Source organism: Ceratotherium simum, chromosome 17 (genome assembly GCF_057802395.1).
Source record: "Ceratotherium simum simum isolate JZ-2026a chromosome 17, ASM5780239v1, whole genome shotgun sequence".
NCBI classification, from domain to species: Eukaryota; Metazoa; Chordata; class Mammalia; order Perissodactyla; family Rhinocerotidae; genus Ceratotherium; species Ceratotherium simum.
The window spans coordinates 32,732,649-32,755,000 of record NC_141916.1 but is presented as its reverse complement, the minus strand read 5'-3'; the positions used below and the strand labels follow the sequence as shown (position 1 = coordinate 32,755,000).

The following is a 22,352-nucleotide window of genomic DNA, read 5'->3' as shown; positions in this document are numbered from 1 at the left end:
ATGTTATAAACCAATGTTACTGCAATAAAAAATTTAAAAAAATAAAGAAAATAAAATAAAGAAAAAAGAAAATAATACACAATTGTATGGCAATCTGTGATCATAAGGATGGGAAAAGAGGCATTTTGGTGAAGATAAATGGACAGAGAAACAAAGTAATAGCATAGTGTTATGGACTGAAGGTTTGTGTCCCCCAAAATTCATATGTTGAAATCCTAGTCCCCAAAGTGATGGTATTAGGACGTGAGGCCTTTGGGATGTGATTAATTCACGAAGATGGAGCCCTCGTGAATGGGATTAGTGCTCTTATAAAAGAGACCCCAGAGAGCTCTCTAGCCCCTTTTTCGCCGTGTGAGGACAGAACAAGAACATGGCTATGAGCCAGGAAGTGGGCCCTCACCAGACACCAAATCTTGGACTTCTCAGCCTCCAGAACTGTGAGAAATAAATGTTTGTTGTTCAAGCCACCCAGTCTATGGTATTTCTGTTATAGCTGCCCAAAGTGACTAAGACACATAGGCTGCCCAAATACAGACTAATGGTGATCCTTTCCTAATTCAGAAACACAAAAGCTGGCACAAAGGTGGTCCTGATAATGATAAGACGTTTGCTGTAATTTATCTGTACATGATGTAATTTAAATTCTCTCAAAATAAAACAATTATATACTACTGGTTTCTCTTAAAGATAATGTTATCTCAGAAATCTGAGAAAGAAAGATGGGGAATAGGGGAACAGTTGATCTCTACATCATTCTTATCCTCAAAGAATCTGGTGAACTGGATGTGATGGGGAACTTTTGGGAGGCATCGTGTCAAGTAAAGGGATTTGGAGTACAGTCAAAAAAACACTCCAGAAGTTTTAAAATAATGGAAGTTGGAAAATGTTCCTCTGTTTTTTAAAAAGGAGATTTGGGGGTTGGGGATGGTAGGAGACAGAGAAGACAGGGTAGAGGATTTCCAAAGTCATCTGTCAGTGAAGTAGTGTAGCTTAGTGCCTACAGGCACAGATTCTACAGCCAAACTGCTGGTGTGGACTGGCTCTGCCATTTACTAACTATGTGGCCCTTGGCAAGTTATTTAACCTCTCTCTGTGCCTCAATTTTCTCATCTGTATTATGGAGATAAAAATAATACTCACATGAAATGATATGAATTGGTATTTATAAAGTATAAGTGTTTATTAAATAAAAATAAACCTCAGCAAAATTTTACAGCAAATTGTAAGACAGATGGTTTTTGAACACTTGGAGAAGGCCTCAGTGGTCATGAGAAGCCAGCATGGGGTCCTTAACATGCCACATTAGATTAACCTAATTTAATTTTTTGAAAGAGCTAATTAGATGGAGGCTAGGGGGAATGAGATAAACTTAATGAATCTTGATTTCAGTGAAGCACTTAATAAAGTATCTTATAATGTCCCTGTGAACAGATATAAAATGTAAGTGGATAATTATATGACTAGGAAGTTTCACAGCTGATTAAATAACCATACAGTGCTAACCTGGAGGGAAGGTCTTAATGGTATGGAAATGGTTCTATCCTTGCTTCTGCCAAGTACAGTGTTTCTATTAATGACTTAGACAGAAATACAGATAACATATTTACAAAATGTGTAGGTTTAAGATGGGTGGCTGGATGAGAAGTAAGGGACTAGTTTAAATATTCATTTAGTTCAATCTTTCATCTAACATGGAGTTCCTTCTAAAATAACCCTGGATGTATGATTATCAGCCTTGAAGATATGACATGGAACTTAGGAGCATTTTCTGTTTTTGAACATTTCTAATTGCTAGACTGTTCTTCCTCATGTTGAATCAAAAGGCATCAATGTAATGACTACCACATGGTAGTATAGTGGCCAAGACTGTGTGTTTGAATCAGAGTACCTGGGTTTGAATCCCACTTTCTCAACTTATTAGCTACGTCACTGGGGACAAGTTACTCAATCTTTTTGTGACTTGGTTTCCTTATGTTTAAAATGAGGATAATGTAACCTACCTCCATAGGATTGTTAAGAAGATTATGAGAGTTCTAAGTTCTTAGGACTATGCCTGAATAATGGTAGTCAATAACTATTAGATATTATTAGGCAGAACAAGTTTCATACGTGGCCTGAGAGCCTCTATGAGAGCCTCTATGAAAGGAAGAGTTATGATGCTTCTGTCTTCTCTCTTCTCCAAGGTAAACATGCCCAGGTGTTCACACCCTTCAGCATCCTGGTCATTACACTCTATAGATGTGTTCCAGCTTGTTAACGTTCCTTAAAAGTGTTGCTTGACAAAGGATGATATTTAATAACCAATATGACAGAGACAACAGCCAGATAGACTGGACATTGATTGTGAAGGTCTGTGAGACAGAGCTAGTAAATGCCAGCTAAGTGCCAACACTAAATTTGACCATACAAGGGAACTGATTCCCTTCATCTTGTAATTCTTTACTAACACTGCTCTGAAATCTTGTAATATTTGACACCTCCGAAATTTTGATTTCAAAAATCCCACTTTCTCTATCACCACCTCCTATCTATCCAACTCTATTAGTATTTCCCTGCTATAATTCTTTGACCTCATCATGACCTTCTAGCCATTAATCCCATAAACTTTCTAAATCCATCAGCCCATAAGAAAGTGAGAGATTTTACTGTAAAGGGAAGCAGAGAAATGGGGCAATTGCTAAATTTCTTGTTCTATTTTGTTTTAAATGATGGGTAATACTAGAACATGCTTGAAACTGATGAGAATGATAGCAGAGATTGATGATGCTGGAGAAAAGACAAGTAAGGGAAATTTGTGAGAAGCTGATAACTCTCAAATTTATATCTGCAGCCCAAACTTTTCCTCTAGCTCAAGAGCTCTACCTCTAGCTACCTATTGCCAACTCAACATGGACATGCCATAACATTAAAAATTTAACATGGCCCAAACGGATCTCTCTCCCCACCAATCTATTTCTCCCTCTAGTATTTCCCATCTCTGTAAATGTCACCACCTCCAACATCTCACACTATAAACCTCAGATTCATCCTTGATTTCATATTTCATTCCATATTCAGTCCTTCAAGAAATCCTATCTATTTCTTGTCCTACCTGGACAGATCTATCTCCAGATCTGTCTACTTCACTTACACTCCATTGTTGCCATCTTCTTGTAAGGCAACATCATCTATTATTTAAAACATTACTAATAGGACATTCTGCAATGATGGGACGGTTCTATATGAGTTCTGTCCAGTATGGTAGTCTCTCACTGTATATAGCAATTGAGTGCTTAAAATATGGCTAATACCACCTTTTATTCCATTTTAACTAATTTAAATGTAAATAACAACATGGATTGGGCAGTGTAAATCTAGATTACCACAACAGTCTCATAACTGTAGACATAATTCACCCTGTCACCCTAAAACCCATTCCCAACACAGCAGCCAGAGCAGCCCTCAAATTATTCTCTTGTCAAAAACCTTTAATGACCTCCCATTGGATTAGAATAAAATCCAAACTCATTACTATAGCCTGAGCTGCACAATTGGGCAAGGTATCCATCTTCCACAACCTCACCTCATTCCAGTCTGTCCTTGCTCAATCTCCAGCCACTCTGACCTCTGACAGTTGATAGTTCCCCAAATTACTAAGCTTTTCACACATTCAAGGCCATTTTCTCACGTTTTGTTCATCAAATATTTACTAAGTGTTAGGTAGTGCTCTCAACACTGGAGATACAGCAATGAACAAGAGACTTAGGTCCTGCTTTCAGGAAATTTTCATTCTGGTGGAAGGAGACAGATTATAAACAAACAAATATATACTCTTCCAGGTCATGATAGAAGCCAAGAAGAAAAGGTGGAGGGGGGCGATTTAGGTCATGTGATAGAGGAGGCCTTAGATAAGGTAACATTTGAAAAGACTCCCGAATGAACTGAGGAAGTGAACCTTGAGGTCACCTTGGGGCAGAAGCAGGAATGTGCTTGGTTAGTCTGAGGTAAAATAAGGAGGCCAGTGTGCCTGGTGTTGGGTGAAGGAGAGGGAGAATGGTAGAAGATGAGGTCAGACAGGTACTAGACACTTTGCACCTGCTATCCTTGCCTTGCCCTGTTTCCTTTTCATTCTTTGGATCTTAAATGCTGCCCTTCAAAGAGGTCTTCCATGACCATCTTAACTAAAGCAGACGCCTACCCACTATTATCCCATACCTCTGCAACTTATTTCCTTCAGATCATTTTTGACAATCAGAAATTATTTGATTATTATTTATTGTTAAATAATATTTTTTTCTTATTTACTGTCTATCTTCCCAAGAGGTGGTAGTGATCACTTATGACTTGTTCACCACTAGTGTCTCCAATGTGCCCAACACATGAGGAAATGCTCAGTAATGAATGAATTTAACCTGTACATTTAATATGGTGTTTACTAGATACTGATGTCTTACCCTCATGGGGTAAATGGAAGAAGGAAGTCCAGATGAACCTTAATTTTGCTAATTTATTTTCATTAAAATATTGTAAAAGCATTGCATTGGAACCTATTTGGAGGCTATGTAGCACTCCATTTACATTCACACACCTAATTAAAAACTAGCTAAAAACTAGTGAATTCTACTTAAGTGAACAAAAAGATTTGGTAGGAAAAGATAAGTAAGACAATATAGACAACATGGTTCCATATGTGGGATAGCCCTTCTAACTAGCTGGGAGAGTAGCAATGGGGCTCTATGTTCAATAGTTTAAAAATGCCTATAGAAATTGCATGTTTCATTGAAATAAACATATATAAATATATAAAATTATATGAAATAAAATTGAATAAACTAGCAAACAAATGGTAGTTTCCTCACTTTCATGTAGAATTATATAAGCTAATTATAGAAATAAGAGTAGTCTCATTTATAATCATTTGACACTTCTGAATTTTTGATTAACCAGAACTTTTAAAGAGGAATAATGTTGCCAGGTTGAACAATACTAAAGAGCGAGAAAGAGAAAAGCAGCCCGTGACATTCAGAAACCTGTCTGGCGCTCCCAGCTAGACCGTGTTTTTCTCCTGTTGGACATAAACAATTTCACAGAACATCAACATCAGACAGGACTCTCTGACTCTGTGATAAGGTGAGACAAAAACAAGGTCATGTGCAACCACCAAAATACCAAACTTCTCTCTCTCTCTGCTAAAATGAGGGATCACTACTTCTTACCAATTGCAGTTTTATCCTTAGTCAAGTCAGACCTCCCCGTGATTGAGATCCTCAATCGTAAAATTGTTCCACTTTCCGACAGCAACCAATACAGCAAAGTCCACTTTCTTAGACCTTCTCCAAAATTACCCAAACAAAGCCCAAATCCTACAATAGGTTCCTTCTAACACCCTCTAACTGAGACTCCACGGTTTTCCATTGTTTGTGTTCTCCTTCTCCACAATGAGTGATAAATCCAACTTGTTCAACTACAGATGTGTTCCAGAGGTCTTTGGCTGAAGGTCATTGAAGAGAGTGAGAGTTGCAGGGTCTGATGCTATAGACGCCTCATATTAATTTGAAGGAGAACTAATAGCTTGAAATTTTGTATCTTCCCCTCCCCCATACTCTCATTGCTTTAGAATCCTTGATAGCAACCAAACTCATTGATAAGAAAAAGTTAAGCATCTTTGAAATTTCGAAGCAAATTTAACTTAATGGTGTTATAAACCCTGGAATATCACAGAAGAGGACAGGGTCCCTGGAAAAAGATAGTATCACAAATTCTCCTCCTGCCTTTTGTGATAGGTGGATTATAATGGTGTCCTGAGAGGCAGAACTGGGAGGGGACTGGAGAAGGTGATGCAATATTGGATTACAACATCTTTGGAAAAGTTTCCTTCTATGAGTCAGTCTCAGAACAGGATATTGCCTGATATCTAAGCATGATGGACACCATGTGGTCAATAAATCTTTAAACATTATTCAAGCTAATTGGCCTTTTCCTCTTCAACTTACCCTGGGTCTAAAAAGGGCCACCTTAAATGTGAGGATGAAACTTGAGTAAACAAATTTTCAAAAGAGTTACCTAAAAATGCAGTGTAGGAAATGAAACCTGTTAAAACATATGACCTCTTGAGAAAAGCAAAATCAGAGCGCCTCCTAATGGTAAAATGAGATAGGAATCACTGGACTAAGGTCAAGAAGAGCTGGGATTGAATGTCAAGATCCAGTGATTGTGGTCTCGTCTCATGCTCATCCCCCTGAGCTCAATAATACTCTGAGATTCTGATGAAGGATCTGATGGAAAATCACTGACAACAAATGATATTGTTCCCAAAGCAAATGTAGGTCATGTTTTCCACATATACGCATTATATAAATGCCACTTAATGTAGGCCATTTAACAAAGATCAGTTTACCAAGTAATCTTGATTGCTGATCTGGTCCATCATAAATATTGAAGTAATCCCATGCACAGTTCCAAGATTCTTCTGTTATAAAGTCTCTAATCACTGCCTTCATTTTATTTCCTGACATGGAATAAAAATTCCAAGTGCAGTTCAGCATGTTGGGATAAATGTTAGGATAATTAGGAGATGTGATCTCAATAGAACTAACTGGAATCAAATCCAATACAGGACACCCTTGAGGCAAAAAGAAAAAAAATTATTTAACACTATAATCAAGGAGCTGAGTTACCACTTGAATTTAGTCATTAAAACCTAACCTGTAGTGTACTTTTATTAAATTCTATCACATTCCTTTGCATCCATAGTTCCTTATGTATATGGACACAGGGTTTAAATGACTTTTGTTTTGAAAACCTGACCCCTCCTAAAAGAAGACAGACTGAAGTTCTTTGACTTTAACTCACAAACTGTGAACAAATAAATCATCCATATCTACATTTCAATGTAGTTTTGTTGCTCATATTTAATATACAATCTTATTTAATGTTTACAATCATGAGAAATAGATTGTATCATCTTTAGTCTAGAGATGAGTGAACTAACACTTGACATTCAACAAATGTGTCCTAAGACTTTTAGGACTTCCCTAAATTTGCCAATACCACAGAAATATTTCATTTCCCCCACAAATGCAAAAAAAGATAACTTCATATCTTTTAAAATAACTAGGTGGGATTAAAATAGCTAGGGGGATTCCCATAAACAAAACAGATGCATTTTCTGCCCATTAATCAGATAAGGTGCTATCTCCTCACTCTCTACTCCCTAATCTGCCCCAGGTCTCCACTAACCTTAAAGTTTGACGCAAAGAAAATTAATACAAGTCCATATTTCACTATAAAGCAACTAGAATCAGGACACAAACACCTGAAAATTTTTGACAGAAGTCAGGGTACCTTTCTTTCTTTCTTTCTTTTTCTTTTTTTCTTTCTTTTCTTTCTTTCCTTCTTTCCTTCTTTCCTTCCTTCCTTCCTCCCTCCCTCCCTTCCTTCCTTTCTTTCTTTCTGTTTTGGTGAAGAAGATTAGCCCTGAGCTAACATCTGTTGCCAATCCTCCTCTTTTTACTGAGGAAGATTGTCCCTGGGCTAATCTTTCTCTACTTTATATATGGGACACCTGCCACAAAATGGCTTGATAAGCGGTGCGTAGGTCTGCGCACCGGATCTGAACCTGCAAACCCTGGGCCGCCGAAGTGGAGCATGCAAACTTAACCACTATGTCACCAGGCCAGCCCCCAGAGTACATTTCTTACTAAGCAATGTTGAGTAGCTAGGATACTCCCCACTCTATTTCCATAATGTAACCAAAGCCAAGTCAACAGGATTCCTTACCATCTTTATGGTCTTACCTTTATCATTAACTTTAATTTTTCCTTTCATGTAATCTAGAATAAGAGAGTATTCAGGGTCAATATATCAAATTAAATACTTTATATTTCTTTATTTTTCTGATTATAAAAGTGATACATGCACATTGTAAAAAATTTTGAAAATACAGAGAGTTCAAGGAAGAAAATAAAAAGTCTCCTGTAGTTCCATTCTATAAGATACTCATATTTTAATGTAAATCCTGCCAGGCCTTTTCCTATGCTATATGTGCATTTTTAAAAACTTGTATGCCACTTTACACCTTTATAACCTTTTTTCCCCCACTTAATTTATTGTGACTATTTTCCCATACTAAATATTCCACATAAATTTAATGGTTCTATATGTTTTATTCACATAGATATAATTTCTATGGATATATTTTAAATTGTAATCTCAAAAATATGAATGATGAGTCAGATCTTTAAAAAACCTCACACATGAGGTATAAATCTATTACATTTCTGCTGTCACTGGGAAAATGTCTGCACTAAAGGTTTTCTATGTTTATCTGAAAACAGAAATTGAATATGTGTAACAACAGTCTTCTGAGTTGACTCTTAACATCTACTTTAGCTCTCAGCCAGGGGGATTCCCATAAGCAAAACAGATGCATTTCTTATCCATTTATCAGATAAGGAGCTACCTTTTTACTCTCTACTCCCTAATCCACTCCAACTAGAATGTCATTTCCTTTATTCAAACAAATAATTATTGAGCACGAACTATTTGCTAGGCACAGTTGTAGGTTTTGGAAATAACAGCAGTGGCGCATGCTTGGTGTGACTGAGGAACAGCAAGAAGGCTGGCATGGCTGGTGTGGAGTGAGCATTAGGAAAAATGGTAGAGGTAGTCAAGAGCCAGATCATATAGCATCTTGTAGGCCACTATAAGGACTTTCACTAAGAATGAGTTGGAAAAACACTGGAGGATTATAAGCAAAGGAGTAACATGATCTGAATTATTTGTTTAAAAATGATCACTCTGGTTGTTATGAGTAAAATAGACTAAAGGAAGGCTTGTATCAGAATGTTATGGTGGAATTGCTGAGAAGTAGTTGGATTCGAGATCTCTTTTGCTGAAAGGCCCACAAATTAACTAAATCCTATATGGGATGTGGAAGAAAAGCCAAGGATGACTAAGATAATGGCTTGAGCAATTAATTAGTAAAATGGAATTGCCATCTACTGAGATGGGGGAAGGCTGGTGGAGGAAGAATTTGGAGGCAGGGGTAGGAAATCAAGAGTTGAATTTTGGTCATGTTAGGTTTGAAATGTTAATTAGATATTCAAGTGGAAAGGGAGGCAATTGGATATACAGTGCTGGAGGCCAAAAAGGAAGTTGAGACTGGAGATATACATTTGGGAGTTATCTCTGTATAGATGGTATTTAAAGCTAGGGATTGGGTGAGATAATTTAGGTAAAGAAGAAAAGAGAGTCAAGGACTATGTCCTGGGACACCTCAACCTTTAGTGGTAGAGAAAATGAGGAGCAACCAAAGGAGACCGGTGAGGTAAGAGGAGAGCCAAGGGAAAGTGATTTCCCAGAAGCCAAGACAAGTGAGATTCCAGAAGGAAGGAGAGCTCACCTGTGCCAAACACTGCTGTTAGGACTGAGAAGTGACTATTGGATCTGGACTTGTGGAAGTCATCAGTAGCTTTGACAGGAACAATATCCATGGAATGGCAAGAAAGAAAGCCTTATGGGAATGGATTCAATAAAAAACGAGATGGCAAAAGCAGAGACAGTGAGTAGAAATACATTTTATGGAGTTTCACTATAGGAGAACAGAGAAATTAAAGTTTTCCTAGAATTCCATCCCCAACCTTTACCAAACTAGACAAGCTCCCTCTGTTATGTATCCTCATTGCACCCCATATTTTCCCTTCAAAACTTAATATAGTTGTTTTCTCATTTATATTTTTCTATATGATTATTTGATTCTTGACTATCTCTCCCACTAGACTGTAAACTTTACTAGGGCAGGGACTGTCTTGTTCACTGCTGAATCCTCAGTGCCTTAAACACAGCCTGGTATTAGTGTAAAACCATTTGTTGATAGTCTGAATGACTAAAGGCTTAAATGTGAGATTTTATTCTATTTTGTTTATGTTAGTCCCGTAGGGTATACTTTGACTTATATAATTTGAACTTGATACCAGTCTCCTTAGTTATCTCCTTCCAACACTTCTCACATTACCAGACTAAATGAAGCAACATATTTTTTGTAGAAACGCCTCTCCAATTGTATTCCAATTAACATTTTTTAATGAGTATGAATTGACTAATCTTAAGGACTGGAGCAATTCTAAAAACTATTCAGAATTAAGTGTAATTGCAAATGTTTTCTCCATGATACCCAATTTCTATAATTTGCAATAGTTCTCAATTTTTATAATGCTATCAGTGCCTTCACCCAAACTACAGGAATGTTGGGCAAAGCATATTTTTCAATAATCTGGTTACAAATAACATATATGAACTATCCATTAAACAAGTAAAAAAAGAAAAAGAACTAATGACTGTTGATACTAGTACTTAAGGAAATTAATTTCAAAAGAGAAAAACTACTTGAAACCTTTTTTGCTAGTGATAAAAACTTCCTACTGTATTGTTACAACATTCCAAGTAACCAGAAAAATAGTCAAAATTCTTAGGTGCTACAATAAAAAATGAAAAATCTGATCAATCTTAAACTTTATGGAGGTTTAGCTTGAGGCCTCCACAGATTACAGAAGTCACAACCTTAAACATTGTCTTTTTCTTCTCCCCTAAATCTGACAAATGAAATAAAGAATTCCAATCTGTTTATTTATTTGATAACACATATTTCCTAATCAAGCACAATAAAAACAAAAACATACACATAAACAAATATTAAAAAAAAAAGCAATAGACTTACCAGAAATATGAAAAGAGTATCTTAAAGAAAATTCTTCCATGGCCAAACTGACACAGTATGTGAAAATCAACATAGTAAGAGGACCATGAGATTTTTTTTTTTTTAAACTTTATTTACTTATTTATACCCCCAAAGCCCCAGTAGGCAGTTGTATGTCATAGTTGCACATCCTTCTAGTTGCTGTATGTGGGACTTGGCCTCAGCATGGCTGGAGAAGCGGTGCATCAGTGCACACCCGGGATCTGAACCCAGGCCGCCAGCATCGGAGCGCATGCACTTAACCGCTAAGCCATGGGGCTGGCCCCAAAGGACCATGAGATTTTAATGAAGGTATATCTCCTTCACATAATTTTCCTAGCAAAGAAAAAAAAAATTTTTAGTATTCATCAAGGCAAAAGTTATTGAGCAAAAATCCTATTTTTGATATTACAAAGTTATACTGTTATCTACTCCAACAAATGAAAATGGGAAAATTAAGCAGAATAAAACCCAATCAGAATCGAGAGATAGATGTTCCAGACTCCTGAGTCTAAGCAGTTCTAAGGAAAGGGTTCTAAATCAACCAGGGCACAGTACTCAGTTCTTACAATGTCTAGAATAACTTGGACCTTTGTAAAGCTGTATATTATAAGAGAAGGTAACATGGTCTAGCTAGGTCCTTAGGAAACTGAAACACTGTTCTTATCACCAGACTCAAATAAAATAATCACATATAGGGGATATATTTGAGCCTTAGCTACATACAACCTTCATTTATCTGCAGCCTAGCCAAATGAAAAAGAGGCAAGGTGCAGTAATTGGCATGAAAGTCAAAACTACTTGCTGATCTAAATGAAATTTTTTAGGCAATAGTTCTTAGAGGTCTCCTGTGGCTCAGAATCCTAGGGCTAATTAGTAATGATTTTGTTCAACCTCCCACTACCCTTGGATTTCTAAAGCATCCTTCAAAAGATTATGGAGTCTAAACTCCTTCACCAAAGGCTCTCTCTTTTGTGAACCCGACTGCTAATAGCCAGACTGCTTTCGTGAAGTTCTCTGTAACTGTTACCCTAATGAGTCTAGTTCAACTTCTAGAACAAAACATTTTTCTTTCATCTCTTGCTTTTTATAGTTTTCTTTAAGATCAGAATGTTTAATCATTCACTGGAGAAAATTTGGAGAATTTCAAAAAAACTTAGTCATAATCTTGCAATCTAGAAATATCCACTTAAACATATTGGTATGTTTTCTTTTAGACCTTTATTTTAGTCATATATAGCACTTTAAAAAAATTAAGTGATACTATGTAGTTTTTTATCCTGATCTTTTCACTTATTACATGTAGAATTTTCTTATCTTATAAAAAAGTTATGTGAAAATATTTTATTTAGTGGCCACATAACATTTTATCCTACGGATTTACTATACTTTTCTTAACCAACTTCCCCTTTATATTATTTTCATGTATTTTTTTGGTCCATTATAAATAACACTAGCTGAATGAATACCTTGTACATAAATGTAAAGTATACTTGTAATGAGTATGGCTCAAAGTAGAAAAACTGAATAAAATGTTATGAATTTATAGCTGTTGAAAAACATTTCTATATCTCCCTCCAGAAAGCATACTCCATATTATACCTCAAAAACAACATGAAAATATCTGTCACACTGCATCTTATTAGTAAATAAGTGTAATCATTCTTCAAAATCTTTTTGTCAATTAAGTATGTGAAATTTTTTCTTATTTCTGTTTGAAATAGGCGACGTACTTTTTCTCATATATATTTATTTGTCTATGAATTGCTCACTCAGCTCACTTGCCCATTTTTCTATTAAGTTATCTCTAGCAAAATGGTAATTCTGAATTGCATTTTAAAATTAATTGGTGAAACTCTTATTTATAGTACTATTTAAAAAAATTTTTCATATCAGGGATCCTCTTAATTCTAAAAGAATACACTTGCGCTTTATACTTGAGTCAATTAGCGGTACAATAGAAAGGTCATAGTCAAGGATTAATTATCATAATGTTGATGATTCAAATCTGCTTCCTATGACAAACCATTTCTAAGTTTAACTGTTACCACACAAATGGGGTTCTCCTACCCAACGCACATTAAAAAAAAGCCTATTATTATGGCATCAGCTTTTGGGAAAAGAAATCAGCTTTATTTTGTGAGATCAATCTGCAGGGAGACAGGGGGCGTGAGCCCTCAGATCTGTCTCCCCAGTCCAGGGCTTGGGACACAATTTATGGGATGAAGGACAGGGCGGTCTGAAGTGTAGAGATAGATGATTGGAGGTAAGGAGAAGTGAGGTAACTGATGATCTGCACAAGCGTAGTTAAGCTTCATGCCTCTTCATAGGATGCATGTGAACAAAGTGGCGGCATGACCATGATCTGAGGGTGGAGTTTTTAGCTCCTTGATGTCAAAAAGGTCATTTACCCAGCATTTGTGCAGGCCCAGTTGATGGGTTGGTGATTTCAACTGGCCTGAACTGAACAAGGGGTCTCAGTTCCTGAAAGACAACTCTTAATTACTCAGTTGATAAGATGGGACCAACTGAACTGGTCCTGGAGGGCCTGAGATTATATAACTGATCATACATGGTATTTTCTGAAACAAACATTCTGAAAAAGGTAGTTTGCTTTATAAGGCTCACAGTGTCACAGTTTCAAGTCAACAATCCTAGGAACTATTAAGCTTTGTACTGTTACAGGAAAATGGCTCTTTTTAGTAAACAGGTGGCCAGAGGATCACAACTTCATTGTGACAAGAGACAAAATAAGAAGAGATTTAATTTAAATTGTATAGTAACTGATATGTAAATATTCATTAACCTTTCTTATCCATCAAAAGAGGCTAATGGTTAATCCAGTACTTTATGTTCTCAAAATCACTTGGGTTAATGGTTTGACATTCTCTTGGAAAATGAACAAAAAAATCAAAAGCTTTGGGGACTCGGTTTTAACATGAAATTTAACCAAGGCCGAGTCAAAGATATTGGGGCCTACAAATTTATTTTTTATAGATTTGAGCTTTTCTTTTTTTTTTTTTTTTTAAAGATTTTATTTATTTATTTTTTTCCCCCCAAAGCCCCAGTAGATAGTTGTGTGTCATAGCTGCACATCCTTCTAGTTGCTGTATGTGGGACGCGGCCTCAGCAAGGCCGGAGAAGCAGCGCGTCGGTGCGAGCCCGGGATCCGAACCCGGGTCGCCAGCAGTGGAGCGCGCTCACTTAACCACCAAGCCACGGGGCCGGCCCGATTTGAGCTTTTCTAATACTGATTTATAAACTTGCCATATGTTAATTACCCTAAACACTTCTCAGAGTTGTTGAAAATCCCAAGTTTGTTATTTACTCTTTAATTTTGTTTCTGTTAAAGACGTTTTTAGTTATATAGGAATTTATTGACAATTTCCTGTTTTCCATTGGTTTTACTTGAGAAGGTCTTTCTCTATCCACACTTAATTACCTATTTTTTCTACTTTTAATGGCTTAAGGAAAATTCTTAACTCTTTAATCAATTGTTGTATGATGTGATGAACAATATAATTTACATGTTACCCCCTGATTTGTAATGCCAAATTTATCATGTATAAATGTCTTATATTTTCTGGAGTCCCTTCTGGTCTGTTTATTTCCACTCATGTGTGTCTGTTCTTATACTAATACTACTCTGTTTTATCATTGTTTTAAAGTATGTTTTAATGTCTGATAATGTGCCTCACCATCTGGTCATTTTTTTTCCTCAAAACATTTTCAGCTAGCTCTATTTGTTTTAAGGATCAACTTTAGAGTTATTATCAATTTCCTCCTCACTCTCTGAAAACAATTACCATTGGGATTTTGCTGGAAAATACACTATATTTGTAAATTAATTTGGGGTGAATTAATGTTAATTTTGTTTTCCAGTTTTAGAACATGGTACATTTCTCTATTCAGATATGTGTGCATGTGTCAAGTTTTACATTTGCACAATAAATCTAACATTTCATTTAAAAGTTATTCCTAGTTATGTGGTTTTTTGTTGCTAATTATAATTGACATGATTTTTCCATCATATCTTTTAACTAATTTTTATTGGAATGGTTTTGAGGAGATGATTGTTGTATAATTAATTTATATCTATTTTTCTTAATTTGACCTAGTTATGTGACACATAATACATTTTTCAGTATTAAACTATCCTTGCATTCTTGGGATATATCATACTTGGTTATGTTAAATATTCATTGAATAATCTATTGACCTCAAGCATTGAGTTAACCCCTAGAGCTTGTGAGCCTTATCTGCAAAAATTGAAATAGAGTCATAAAACTTTTTCGGGAAGGAGATAGGAAATATTACATATGTTTTATGTACTAATTCTAAGTAAAGAACAACAGATATATAGTTCATTGACATTATAAATAACAAAGCCAATGTATTCTTTCCCCCTTTTTCTTTATTTCTTTGTTCCTCCAAACTTGGTGTACTCTGACATCCTATTAATAAAGAAGCAATAAGGATACAACAATCTAATCTTTTTTTCTAAGCAGCACAATTTTAAGAATAGGAATGAAAATATATATTTCTAATTCAAGCACAGCAGAAGCTTGGTTTCTTTTATGTTGATTAATATGCATTCTCTCATTTAATTCTCAAAACAACCTCATGAGGCAGTGCAAGTGATATTCAGTAAAGCAAGAAAGGAAGAAGCATAGATAATTTCCAAGGATCCTGGGCCCAGATTCTGCATTCTCCCCATAAGAAGTTATGGCTTTGTTGATGCTAAATTGTCTCAGGAAACAGGAAAGCACCATGTTTATTAACATTCCCTTAAGTAGAAACACAAAGATTGTTAGTAAACCTACTTCTGGGATAGAAATGTAAGTCCAAAAAATAAAATGACAGTGGTTTAGCAATTGGCTGTTTTATCAACTCCGGCAGGACTCCACCTAAGTGGAGAGTGACTTTGGTATCTGGGTTGTTGTTAGGGAGTCAAAGGCCAGCAAAATGTCACACATCCTCTCCCTATGGGCAGTCACCTTGTTTCCTTGGGCATTTGTATCCTTGACTAAATAATTTGGGAATTTAAAACACACATGTATGTGCGTGTGGTGGTGATAGTTGGGTATTTCTTCTTGTAAATCACATGAAAAGTTACTGGTAGATATTATTATCCTCATGTCACAAATAAGGACACTGAATCTCAAAAAGCTTTGGGAACATTCCCAAAGTCACTGAACTACTATGTGGTAGATCTGAGATCTGGACCCAGGACCATCAGATTCCAGAACTCTGGACTGCAATATCCTATCACCTTGGGTAACATTGGTCAGCCAGCCCAAACCCTGTTTCTATTTTCCTTTTCTCTAGTCACCTCCCAGTCAGGTGTGGCCATATGACAAATCTGGCCCAAGAGACTTAAATCTGCTACAGCATTCTTGGAAATGTATATGCTTTCTCCATGGTGATAATCCTTCCCTGTGCACTTCCTTCCTTTTTTCTCCAGTATAATAGTGAGAACTGACATAGCCAGTATGGAACCATTAGGAAAAGTCCAAGGGAACTGCAGTAATGGCAGCCTTGACAGAGTTGATCTGTTGAACTAGTGGCGCATCTGCCTATCTCTGGATTTCTCTTTCTTTCAAAATAATAAATTTAAGTCACTGTAATCAGGTTTCTGGCTAATATCTAATTGATAAACCCCTTTAATGCCTTGTCTATGAATATTATTTTGCCTGATAAATATACTCTCAATTTTCTTGTGTTACATTTGTCTAAAACTACTTTATTCGTCCTTTATTTTTAGTATTTCTGGGCAAGTTTAATTTAGATATGACCCAAGTAAGCAGCATATAGTTGAGTTTTATTTTTAACTTAATCTGAGAGAGTGTTCAGGTTAATCTCAATTACAAAAAAAATACTGACAGTAAGACCATTTCAACATCACATAAGAAGAGACTAATTTATGTCATCTCTAAGTCACACAATGAATATAAAACAATCTAAGAATATTTCATAAAGGAAAATCAATAGCATAGTTCTTCATGGGAAATTAGTTACCTATTAATTTTTTGCCTGATCCAAATCCTTCATAAACCCACAGGTGACCTTGACAGGCCAAGGGTGTTGGTTTCATCTGGAAGTTGATAATATCAAGGCGAACGATGTGATTTAAAGGGGCTAATAACCTCCAGCGGCAACTAAGGCACAGATGAAGGAAAGCCAGAAATGCTTTGCACAGATGAAAGTCAGAAATGCTTTCCAAACAGCATATACTGTTATTTACTTTGTTCAGAATTTAATGCATCACTCAGTGAGTCACTGTTATTGACTCCATCTGCTTCTTGGTGGTTGGTTGAAAAAAGACTTTTACTTTAAATTATAACAACTAAAAAATATTGTCTAATACTTAATTTGTCAGAAGTTTTAACTAAGTTCACCCATTATGGTGAACGGTTGGTCAATCATGTATATTACTCTAAATTCTGACTGGCAATCTGTAAGAGTTAAGGACCTATTCTTGCCAGAATATGCCCCAAACTCCCCCAAATCACATCAATTTAGGATTGATATTATATAAGTCTTCACTTTTCATTTCTCACTTTAAATTTATTCTAATGTTTAATTCAGGGAAATTTCTCTTTCCATTGTGACATTTTAAGCACTATTTATTGAGAAAGTACTATGTGCCAGAGGTTTTACGTATTTTATTTCAATCTCTAAAACTCTTTGATAGAGATTTGATTTTCCACTTTACCTAATAAATGGTCTCCTTTGTTGAGAAAGTACAATTCATCAACACGGATAATCTTACATTCAGTTTTTGGATATTGAAGGCCTTGGATCAGGGATTACCTCAAGATCTATTCTTTAGAAGGGGAGGTAGACAATAATGCCTTAAGCAAATACCAAGTGTTGCTGCTTGTCAGGTGATCTTGCACAAACTTCTTTCATCATAATAAATATTCCTTCCTCACCTCATAGTGGTTCTGTGAAAATATCTTGGGATCTGTATGATTCCTGCTGGTTTGGTCAGAATAACATCCTCACAAGTGGCCACGTGCTCTTGGTTTGAACTCTGGAGAAATTTAGTAGTTTTACTGCTCTTTGGACCTAGAAATAAAGAAGAAAGGAGATTGAGAATAAAACTACTTTTTAAGAGGCTTGTTAAATGTCTTTTCGGATCAGAGCAGTCAGCTTTCCTTCCTAATCGTTTTAGAAATAAGTTAACAGGAAGTGGTTAGTTTCACTGAAAAGCCTCTATCTGAAACATTTAAAGATACAGAAAACCAGCACCTCTCTCAGAATCATCTTTGGCATAGCCTAGGGTCTATGGAAGATAATGTGGGATAACTACAGATAATACCAGTTCCTTGCACAATTCCTTCTAAAAGCAACATTCTTAATGTAGTTCTTTAGGAAAAAACTTTCCTATGATAAGCATGCTTTTCTTTATTATTCACTTAATTTTTTCCAAAATATATCTCTGCAATGCTTTTTGGTGACACAGAGAGAAGCTAGCTTTTGGTTACCCACGCTCATCAAGAGTCAAAAAGCCTCACTAATCACGTTTTAAAATGCAATCCGATAACTCCAAATTACATCGAGTTTACATTTATGATGCTAGCATCTAACATTTGTGTAGTTTGGTTTCAAAACTCATTCTAACCTTTTATTATTATAATATCACTTATAAAGAAAATCCTGATAGAGAAATAATAAATTGTCCAGAGCTAATCAGCCAGCTAAGATTTAGAACCCAAATCTCCTGATCCACAAGAATTAGGGCTGCAGGAAAAGCTCTCTGTGGTGTAAAATCACAATAACAGTCAAAAATGTTATCTTGCAATCAACATATCTTAGCCATGTTTAGAAATCACAATTCTGGATGATTATAAGTCAATCAAGTTACCTACTGAGCAGTTTCTCTTTTGGACCTGACCAATCTCAGATCACTTAAATAGATTTTCCTTTCAAACATAAATTGACTCCCCACAGAAACATAACTTCTTACAAAACAATGTATAAGTTTTGAAATATTCCTAAAAAGAAAAACATTGACTTTTAACTTTATAAGTTTTTAAAATGACCAAACATACCTTGGACTCTAAAGACAATATAACTTATGCCAAAAGCGCCTTGCACAAGGGAGTGAAATGCCACCCTCACCAGTGGTCCAGAGCTCGTGAAAATCATTGGGTAAAGCCTTCTTCCACATAATTCACCTAGGTTAAAAAAAAATCAAATCTAATAAAAAACAAGAACATTCGTTTTTAGCCGTTTCTCTACTTTAGGCATAGCAATTAATGAAACCTATGAGGTAGGAATTTACTCCACTCTACAAAATGAGGAAACAGGGCTCCAGAACTCAAATGACTCCCCCGAAGTCACAGACTGGTAGAATGGGGAGTCAGGATCCAAACCCAGGTCCATGAATCCAATACCCAACATAGGCTACTATGTCACACTGCTTCCTTGAAGGACAGCAGGTAACAAATCGTTTTATCTTTAAAATGACCCTAATGTGCCATTTTTCTCCTAGAAAAGTAATCTACTTATTAAAAATATCTCACTGCAAAAATCCACAATGGAAAACGTTCTATTTGAAAATTTATTCTTCCCCTAACATCAGTCTTCTTTTGATTGCTTTACTTTGAGAACCAATGTCAAAGATGGAAGGGAAAATTATAACCATAATTCTAAAACAATTCAGAGGGTTGATTAAGAAGGTGTGGAACCTGTGAGTTTCTCAGAGTCAAACTCATCCACTATTAAAAATAATTCAGGGGGGCCGGCCCTGTGACCAAGTGGTTCAAGTTCCGTACGCTCCGCTTTGGCGGCCCAGGTTCGTGGGTTTGAATCTTGGGCATGGTCCTACTCCACTCATCAGCCATGCTGTGGAGGTGACCCACATACGAAATAGAGGAAAACTGGCACAGATGTTAGCTCAAGGCTAATCTTCCTCAAGCAAAAAAAAGAGGAAGATTGCCAATGGATGTTAGCTCAGGGTGAATCTTCCTCACCAAAAAAAAAAAAAAAAAAAGAATAATTCAGTATCATTCTGTAACATTTATTTAAATGTCACCTGCTCAGAAAGACATTTGCTGGTTATACTACATACAACTATACGGCACCTACATCCCAGATACTTTTTCTCTCCCTTCTCACTTCATTTTCCCCAGTAGCTCTTTTACCTAATATATTGTATATTTTATTTTATCTTATTGTGTGTCCTCTCCCCACTAGAATATAAGCTTGGTAAGGACAGGGATGTTTTTGTCCACTTTGCTCACTACTGGATCTCCATAACCCAGAAAAGTCGATCTCTGGCCTACAGTAGGCACTCCACAGATATTTGTAGGGAGGAAGGGAGAGAGGAGATTATATCCAAGAAGAAGAAAAAACATTAGTTGGCATAACATATTAGGGTAAAATGATGTTGAAATACTATTTGAAGAACGATCAAATATTTATTTGTAGCAAGTAGAGATGAATGCAGCTCTTGAATGAGTTGCTGGCTCCCACAGGGAAAAAGATAGCATTTTCCAGTACAGAAAAGTACTATCTGACTTGAGTAAGGGGTAATATTTCCATTACGGTATTGCAGTTCTGCTAGCTACCATCTGAAGAGACAGAGCAATTCCACAAAGGTCAAGCTGACAATTTCAAGTCAAAGAAATGCTAGGTTGGAAAATTATAGGGGTTCCCTAGTTAATCTACAACAAAGTCAAGCATGGTTTTCAATAGCTAATAATGATAAAGGAAGGTTTTCTTAGAAAATGCTTCTTTCTATATGAGACTCTAGTATATGGTAAAGATAATGCTATAAATTGGAGAGAAAATTTTTTTTTAAAAGAAGCAGACATAAAGTCACTTTACCATATGAGAAAATACATTTCAGCAAGATTAAAGTTTTGTTTTAATTAATTTTTTCCTGACCTCAGAATGGGGAATGAATTTTTAAAAATAAAAGCAATGAGATAAATCAAAGATCAAAGATGTATATGGATAGATTTAAACCAATCAATTTTAAAATGTTTACATCAACATATAATAAACAAAAAGGCAAATGACAACCTTATGAATAAGCACTTATAACTTTTGACAAAGAAAAAAATCATTATACATAAAGCTCTTCTAAACCAATAAAAACAACAATATTCAAATTTAAAAATGGATGGTAATGACAAGAAATAAGAAAGTACAAATAGCTAACATATGAAAGAAATACTTATCCCCCTTAATGATTTAAAAAAAAAGTAAAAGTACCTATTATATTGAGATATTTGGTTATGGGCATGGTGAAAGAGGTCTCATGTATTGCTAATGGCAGTGAAAACTGATTCAGTCTTCCTGAAGAGTAATTTAGCAATATGTATTCACGCAAAAAAAAAAGTTCTGAGTTCTGAGTCTCTAGGCATTATCCCAATTTGGGGAGATACAGAGAGAACAAAATAGCAGGATCTCTGCTCTCCTGAAACTTTCATTTTAGTCAGGGAAATGAAGAAGATGATTTCAAATAGAGACCATGGCTACAAATGAAATAACCAGCGTAATCCGATAGAAAATGACTCTGGGAGGGAACGGATGATGCTACTGTCAACTGCGAAGGCCTCTCTGTGGAGGCAACCTTTCGGTCATTCACTCATTTACTAAATGCCTTCTATGTGTCAGGCACTGTTCTAGGCAGCGGGGATTCTTGAGGTGAAGAGAGAAAAGTTTCAGTCCTTATGGAGCTCACATTCAACCGCGAGACACAGACAAACCATAAACATGAAAAAAAAAAAAAACCCATCATACGTTAGAGGACAATAAGTGCCAAGAAAAGGGCATTCACCAAGAAGCACAGAGGCGGGGGTGATGCAGGTTACATCAGTCAAAGCAGGGCTCATGAAGAAGGTGAGATGACAGTCAAGACTTGAGGGAGGTGAGGGGCGAGGATGAGAAGGAGCTCCTTGAAGAGCTGCGAGAAGTAGATGGACAAGGGCCCCGAAGTATGAAAGTACCTGGAGTGTGATGAGTGTGAGAGGGAGGCAAAAGGCCATGCTAGGTCATGTGGATTTTATTCCAGTGACAAGAAGACCCTGAAGACCGTTTTAATCAATGTGGATGGGGGAAGTGATCTGATCCTAGGGGAAACGTGTAAAGTGGATAGGCCAGTTAAGTTTTCTCCGTAGTCTACATGAAATAGTATTTATAGAGCAAGATTCTTTAAATAAATATTTGTGCCTTCTAAATCAATGATTTAATCTCTCAGAATTTATCCTAAAGAAATAATCTCACCCTCAAAGCACTTTTCCTGGCCTACATATTCTCCTGAATCAAACACGTGCATATGTGCATGTACTACGCACACTCACCATAACATACATAAACGTCTTTTCTTTCCAGGTTTCCCCATCAACTAAATTATTTCCAACACCCTCTCACCTCCCTCTTTACTGAGAGCCAAAAGCCTGTAGTATACCCATACAAACAAGAAGTGGCAAGTTTGTTTTGTTGAACAAAAACAGATTTGCCTGTACCTGAAATGAAATGACAGCTGATATGCTATTAGCAAATCTTTTTAAATCTGCCATTTAAAAACCCTTTAATGTATTTTGCTTTATGTTAAAATTCAACACCCCCTCTCAGCCCGAGTTTTAATCATCTTAAGTCCTTCTCTATCATAGATACATTT

The 22,352-nt window shown here is 36.1% G+C and overlaps 1 protein-coding gene across 1 annotated transcript in view; it reads right to left on the bottom strand.

The window, feature by feature from the left end:
• OVCH1 (ovochymase 1) overlaps window positions 1–22,352 on the bottom strand; it is a 77,239-nt gene that overhangs the window by 13,584 nt on the left and 41,303 nt on the right. Inside the window, 7 exon segments of the mRNA XM_087441911.1 lie at window positions 6,377–6,601; window positions 7,776–7,811; window positions 10,697–10,791; window positions 11,020–11,050; window positions 16,733–16,872; window positions 17,650–17,785; window positions 18,772–18,897. Coding sequence (XP_087298037.1) covers window positions 6,377–6,601; window positions 7,776–7,811; window positions 10,697–10,791; window positions 11,020–11,050; window positions 16,733–16,872; window positions 17,650–17,785; window positions 18,772–18,897 — 789 coding nt within the window.